At 41.9% G+C, this 7,610-nt stretch overlaps 1 protein-coding gene across 1 annotated transcript in view; it reads left to right on the top strand.

Annotated features, from left to right (window-relative positions):
* Positions 1–7,610, top strand: part of LOC101996271 (kininogen-1-like) — a 37,048-nt gene that overhangs the window by 22,775 nt on the left and 6,663 nt on the right. Inside the window, exons 7-8 of the mRNA XM_026785232.1 lie at positions 1,380–1,487; positions 1,583–1,669. Coding sequence (XP_026641033.1) covers positions 1,380–1,487; positions 1,583–1,669 — 195 coding nt within the window. The remainder of the gene's footprint in view (positions 1–1,379; positions 1,488–1,582; positions 1,670–7,610) is intronic.

Below are 7,610 nucleotides of genomic sequence, written 5' to 3'. Positions count from 1 at the left end.
GAGGGACAAACATGGATCTACACAGGAAGGGAAAAAGACAAGATCCCCTGAGTAAATTAAGAGCGTGAGGATCACAGGATAGGGTAGAAAGGGAGAGAGGAGAAAATGAGGGGAGCAGAGAAAATGTTTAGCTCAATAAAAAAAATTTAAAAACCTGTTACTAAATACTTAACTGGAAGGGCAGCTGAGACAGCTCAGTGGTTTAGAGGACTGGCTGCTCTTAGGTAGGGCTCAATTTCAGTTCTCATGATCAACATGGTGGCCCTCAACCCTGGTAACTCCAGATGTTCTTCTGAGCTCTGAGGACACTACTGCACCAGTGTGTTGCCCAGATGTACGTGCAAGAACACCCAGACAGCCAAGTGATAGTAGCACACGCCTTTAATGCCAGCACTTAGTGGAGGCAATTGGATATCTGTGAGTTTGAGGCAAACCTGGTCTACAAAGCAAGTTCCAGGACTGTCAGGACAGTTTCATGGAGAAACCCTAACTCAAAAAACAAATTAATAATAATAATAATAATAATAATAATAATAATAATAATAATAATAATAAGCAATAGATAATCTAAATATTTTCCTGATTACATATTAATCTACATAAGAATTTACTTATTCAGTATTTGGCAGCAAGACAACAAAAAATGTATGAAGAAAATATTTGAGTTTGCTCTCCCATACCTCAGATTGTATTTTAACTTAAGTCCCAAGTCCCTGGTGAACGCAGTTTGCAGCTCTTGAGCCTTAAAATTGATACATGTGGATGAAAGTAAATACTTTTCTTGCATATAGTAAAGGACTCTACCCAACTAATGTCAAGAAATCCTAGATATGCATAGAACCCTAAAGTCTGTATCAGATATTGGTAGCTTGGGGAGTATGACTATTAAAATGGTCAGGACATAATCAAAATGTCAAGGTTCTAATTTTTAACTCATTACTGTAAAAAAGTATAATTTGTTAAATTAATCCTTTTTAAAAACTTATCTTGGTTTACCGTGTAAAGATTTGTTTCTTGTACCCGTTTAATAAAATGCTGAACTGGCCATTAGCCAGGCAGGAAGGAAGTATAGGCAGAATAATCAGGCAGGAAGCAGAGGCAGGGCAACAAGAACAGAAATTGGAGAAGAGGGAAGCTCAGTCTGCAGTCGTCACCCAGACATAGAAAACAGAGATGAGAATGCCTTGCTGATGAAAGGTACCAAGCCACGTGGCTAACACAAGACAAGAATTATGGGATAAGATGTAAGAATTAAGCAATTAGAAACCTGAGCTAATAGGACAACCAGTTTATGATTAATGTAGAACTTTAGGACTGAATGTCTGGGTGACTGAGTGGGACAGAATTCTCTGTCAACATTGTTCTAATTAACTTTACAGGTGGTAGCTGGAATGAGGTATTTTATCGACTTCATAGCCAGAGAAACCAACTGTTCAAAGGCAAATAACATGGAACTGGGACCAGATTGTGAGGTCAAGTCCTCTGGTGTGAGTAGTAGGGGGCCTGGGTGATGCTTTAAAATTCATTGCTGATGGGCCTCATGACTAACGATTTTCCTCTTGGCTTCTGCTTTCCTCATCAGAATGGTCTCAGCTGTAATGCTGATGTATACATGAGACCTTGGGAGAACAAAGTTGAACTGACTGTCAAGTGCCAAGATATACAAATGGTAGGAGCTCAATTGCGATCAGCTTGGGGTCAATTCTGCCTATGATTCCAAAAAGTCATATCTGGGTATTCAAAATGAATCATTACTGAAAATAAACTGGGGGGAGGGGTACCTTTTTTTTTTAAATAGTAAGAAGTTATCCGTTTCTATGCTGATCTGCCCTGTGTTTTAATAGGTCTTCAAGGGCTCACACACATGGTTCATGTCTGTAAGGCATGACTCTACATCATCCTCTCAAGTCTTTACAAAGAATAGTGCTTTGTGAATTGTCAAAGATAGGACACTAAGATTTGAAATGCCAGCCAGGCCATGGTGGCTCATGCCTTTAATCCCAGCACTCAAGAGGCAGACATATCTGTGAATTTAAGACCAGCCTGGTCTCCAAAGTGAGTTCCAGGACAGCAAGAGCTGTTACACAGAGAAACCCTGTCTCTAAAAACAACAACAACAGCACTTGGGAGGCAGAGGCAGGCGGATCTCTGTGAGTTCGAGACCAGCCTGGTCTACAAGAGCTAGTTCCAGGACAGGCTCCAAAACCACATAGAAACCCTGCCTCGAAAAGTCAAAAAAAAAAAACAACAACAACAACAAAAACAACAACGGGACAAAGAAAAAGATTTGAAAAGCTGTGAGGCTCCAGAGTGAATTACATCACTATATCCCTTGTCCCAGGCTCTGCAAAGCAAATGCCATGCACATTCTCACCAGTCCTTAGGGCTCTGGGAGGCAGTGCTGCTATTTTTATTTTACAGAAAAGTGAAGGTAGTTTGTACAGCATCGAGGGCAGGTCCAATCAGAGGTTACCCTTTCCATCCTGATCCTCACAGCTAGGAGATCAGGCTTGAACGCTGGCTTCGCCTGTCTCCTCTCACGGGTGGATCGTATTCATGAAACCATGCTTTCGTTCAGGTCGTCACCTCTCTTCTTTAAAAGAAAGAATCCCCAAAATGTGAATGACAGGAAGGGATTCCCACACCACGGAACAAATGGTATCAAGGGATTCCTGTACTTCAGAGTTGCTATAAACCTTGGATTTAGAAAAAGCAAAGTATCTACAGACAGTAATAAAGTCAAGAGTAGGAAGGGAAAGTAAAGATATGATTTCACAACCACGCCATGCTGTGAATGCACTCATTGCTGCTGCTGGTGTTTACTAGAAGCTTTGAGCTCTGAGTGTTTCATTCATTTCAATATTGTCTACATTTTAAAATAAAGAACCAGTGACACCAGGAAACATTCTCACCTTGTCAAGCAGCTCATCATTTTGCAAATATTGAGCACGGACATCATATTAACAGAGTTTTGCTATACTTACAGAGGCTTACAAACACCTGTGAGTACAAGGGCAGACACTCAGCGGCAGAGCCAGCGCCTGGGAGAGAGGCAGAATCTTCACTCTTGGCACAATAGCCCCAGCACGACCCCAAGTGGACAGAACAGAAGAATCATGGGATACATGTAACATGGAAGCATGTTCCTTCATCACTCTGCCTCTGGGTGAAATAAAGTTCAGACTTGATGAGTTCACAGTGGTCTTCTTTAAGCCACATCTGCACTGTAGCAAACTGAAGCCGTCAGCCACAGAAGCTTACAACCCCACTCTGGAACATTCCTTCTAAATTAGACAGCCATGGGTGATAAGTGAAGGGTTAGAGAGTCCCATTCTGCCAGTATCCAAAGCTTAGCTCTTTGTTCTTCACCCTGCTCCTGCTCCCCAAGCCCATGCTAGAAATGATTAGACTTGCTCAGTAATAATTCTAAATCTTGGCGTTTCCCAGATAGAAAATAATCTATGTCAATTTGATATCTACTAGCTTCTCATAATCATAAAATGTCCAGTGACCATGACGGCATATACTTGTAATACCAGGAGCACTGGGGAGACTGAGAAAGAGAATTGCTGAAAATTTGAGATCAGTCTGGGTTACACAGTGTAAACCAGCCTGAGATATGTAGAGGAACATGGTCCTGCCACTCCTCCACCAAAGAAATAAAAACTATCCCAGTTGTCAACTTTCCCATAATCCCAGAAACTGGGAGAAAGAGGCAGGTGGATCTCTGAGTTCAAGGCTAGCCTGATCTACAGAGTTCTAGGACAGTCGGGGCTACACTAGAAACCCTACCTGCCATCTGAGGACCTACTTGAAAAAACCACTCTCTCCACAATAGAGCACCCCACTTTCCCCTTACACATGAACCCACCCTTGCAGGACCTACCTGAAACACCTGTTCCTTCCACAGATAAAGCCCTCACCCCAGCCCCATCTGGTGTTTCAACCTGAGCCCAACACAGCAATAGCCAATATCTCTTAAAACAAAAGCCCTATAAAGAGACAGACATGATAGTACATGCCTTTAAGTGAGCACTCGGGGGGCTCTCTCTGAGTTAAAGCCATCCTGGAAGTCTGCAAAGCAAGTTCCACAAAGCAAGTTCCAGGCCATCCAGAGCTGTATAGTGAGATCCTGTCTCAAAAATCAATCAAACAAAAAACAGCTCTGGAAAGTATATATCTCAATGCAATAAAGGCCACATATGACAAACCCAGGGCCAGGATCATACTAAATGGAGATAAACTTGAAGCAGTAATTCTTGCTTGGTAACTGTTTTGTTTGTATAATTTTACTATGTTAAATTTAATATTTTCCTTTTTATTTAGGCAGACAAGGGGAGGTGATATGGGATTCCCCTCTGTATGCTGTAAATATCTTTGTTTCCATTGGTTTATAAGGAATCTGATTTGGACCTATTGCAGTGCAGAATAAAACAAGGCAGGAATTCCAAGCAGAGATAAAGGAGAAAAGAAGGCAGAGTCAGATAGACGCCATGTAGCTGCCAATGGAACAGAAGCACCCCAAAACCGTGCCAGTAAACCACGAGCCCCATGGTAATACACAGAATAATAGAAATGGGTTAATTTAAGATATAATAAGAGCTAGCTAGATATATTCCTAAGTTATTGGCCAAACAGTATTATAATTAATATTATTTCTGTGTGATTATTTTGGGTCTGGGCATCTGGGAACAAATGAGCAGTCTTCGCCTACATAAAGCCATTTGATTTTTATTTTTAAAGATGTCAACGTTACACACTGGAATAAAGATATTATCTTCAAAAATGGTGTGGAGAAACGGAATTTCCACACCAAAAAACTAAAATGATATTCTTATTTCTCACTCTACACAAAAATCAGCCCCAGATGCCTCAAAGATCTCAGTGTAAAACCTGAAACTTCAAGAAGAAAAAGAAGGGCATACACAACAAGACACAGGCATGGGGAAGGGCTCTCTGAGTAGCACCCGTGGTGCTCAGCAAAGAAGGCAAATGGGACAAAGGGGACTTCAGCTTCTGTAAACAAAGTCAACACTCATGTGCAGAAGCAGCCTTCAGGATGAGAAGTTACACATCAAACAGAGGGTGAACATGGTGGCATGCAGGCAGACATGATGTTGGAGAGATACCTGACAGTTCTATACGTTGCACAGGCAACAGGAAGCAAACTGTATCGTTGGACATGGATTGTCCATATATGAGACTTCAAAGCCAGCCTCCACAGTGACACACACAAGGTCACTTAATTCTTACAAATGCCCTGAGTTCTTGTGCTCCAGTTTCTTTTACATTGAGGAAACTTTTATTATCAGTACCTTGACCAATGGGACAGAAGAGGATGTTGAAGAGGTCAAGGGACCAATGCCAAATGCTAATAAATGACAGAGCTGGTACTCCAATTCAGACCTTTAAATTCCAATATACTGATCCACCTTGAGACTTTCTTCAAGGTTATTATTACAAAAGACACACTATGTCGTTGGAAAGAGCAGGGACTGCTCTTCCAGAGAACACACATTGTATTCCCAGGACCCACATGGCGCCTCACAACTTTCTGTAAATCAGGTCTCAGGGAACCTGATGCCTCTTTTGGCCTCATCAGGCACTGTACACACATGATGCACATATACATGTGCAACAAAAACCCCATACACATAAAACAATGATGTTTTTTAAAAGACATACCAACATAATTTATGACTCCAAGATGATCATTATTTCTACCAAAAACTGTTAAATATCTCTGGCTGACTCTATTCTCAGTAGTAGAGCAAACTATAATTGAGTAGATTAGGTCCTGAAAGATGAATTTTAGAAGATATAATTCTTTCCCAGAAAGGACTTTCAATTTCACTGAAATGTCAAGACAAAGGCATGGGGGTGGCTAGCAAGATGGTGCTGTATGGAAAGGTACCTGTGGTCAAACCAACAACCTGAAGTCAAGCCCTAGAAACTTTATGGAGGTGCTGCGGGAGCTCCTTCCACTCCTTCAGCCAATAAGCCTTTAAGATACCAGCCCACTTGGGCATGGTCTCCTTTGCTTTAAAAAGCAGCGGTAGCCATGTATTTGCTCTCTTGCTTTGGGCTCCGCTTCCGGCTTCTAGACTCCTTTCATGGTTGCATAGAGGGCTGTTGTCTAGGACGGTGATCTGTAAGTTTTTCCTTTAAATAAATAACCCTTTTATTAATCATAATTCCAAGCTGGTGTGGGATTGTTTCATGACTTATGTCTTCAGTGGAGGAGCTGCAACTTCATGGGAGCATTGTCCTGTCTTCATACTCCCACTTTATCCTCTCACCTCTAAACATGACTGTGGCATGTGCACACCTACACAAAATAAACAAATAAATAGAACATTAATTGCTTTAAAGCATATGGAACAGAGACTCAATCAATCTATGGTTGTTTTTGATCAGTGAACAGACCTGATCAATAAAGTAGGAGGATGTTGGAGAAGGCTGGGAACCAATGTGGGAGACAGAAGGCCAGGATATGAGCTGCAGTAGAGTAGGCAGGAAGTCCCTATTACAGATCTTGGTGTGCCCAAGTGCTTAAGACTGCTTATTATGATGATTGGTGGGGTAGGGCACATGAAATTGAATGACAAGGGCCTGGAGCCAGGGAGTGTCTCCAAACTGTTAGATTTAACAGAAGGATGACCCCTCAGTGCTTCACTCAACAACAGGAAGTATCGTATTTCTATGTCCAGCCTTTGTTAGAGAGCCTAAATATTTTTGCCACTGTCCATCAAGCAAACACTTTTCTCCCACTTTTGTGTGTGTGTATGTGTGTGTAATGATATTTTACTTATGTTTTCATAAATAAAGCTTGCCTAAAAATCAGAAGGGCAAAGCTAAGTCACTAGAGGTCAGGCGGTGGTGGCATGTCAAGGGAGGTTTCTGTCCTGCCTGGTCCCTCAGCCGTTCTTCCAAAGAAATACACAGAGACCTACATTAATTATATACTGGCTGGCCTATTAGCTCAGGCTTCTTATTAGCTCTTTCTTACACCTTAAATGAGCCCACAATTCTTGTCTGTGTTAGCCATGTGGCTTGGTACCTTTTATCAGTGAGGCATTCTCAATTTGGTTTCTCTGTGTCTGGGTGACAACTGTTGACTGAACCTTTCCTCCTTCCAGAATTCTCCTATACTTCCTGCTTGGTGTCCCCACCTATACTTCCTGCCTGGCTACTGGTCAATCAGTAGTTTACTAAAATACAAGTAACAAATCTTTATAGGGCACAAGGCCACTGACCCACAGCAGTAGCACACACCTTTAATTCCAGGATTTGGAAGATGGATCTTTGTGATTTCAAGACAGAGGCAGATGGATCTTTGTGATTTCAAGACCACCTTGAGCCACACAAGATCAATGCTGGACCAAATCCAGGTGGTGGTGGCTCACACCTTTAATCCGAGTACTAGGGAGTCATGCCTTAATTCCAGCACAGGAGGGAATATAAAATGAGGGGAGAGAAAGGCTTAGGCTGCTTAGTCTGTTTAGTCTGTGGTTGCCCAGCCTTGGTAGAGGTAAGACTTCTCTAGTGACTTGGCTGCTTTGCCTTTCTGCCTTTTGGATTGAACCCCAAAATCTTTCTCTGTTTTTTTT

The sequence above is a fragment of the Microtus ochrogaster genome, chromosome 2 (genome assembly GCF_000317375.1).
Source record: "Microtus ochrogaster isolate Prairie Vole_2 chromosome 2, MicOch1.0, whole genome shotgun sequence".
NCBI classification, from domain to species: Eukaryota; Metazoa; Chordata; class Mammalia; order Rodentia; family Cricetidae; genus Microtus; species Microtus ochrogaster.
The sequence above is the reverse complement of the archived record's forward strand: the minus strand, read 5'-3'. Positions and strand labels throughout refer to the sequence as shown.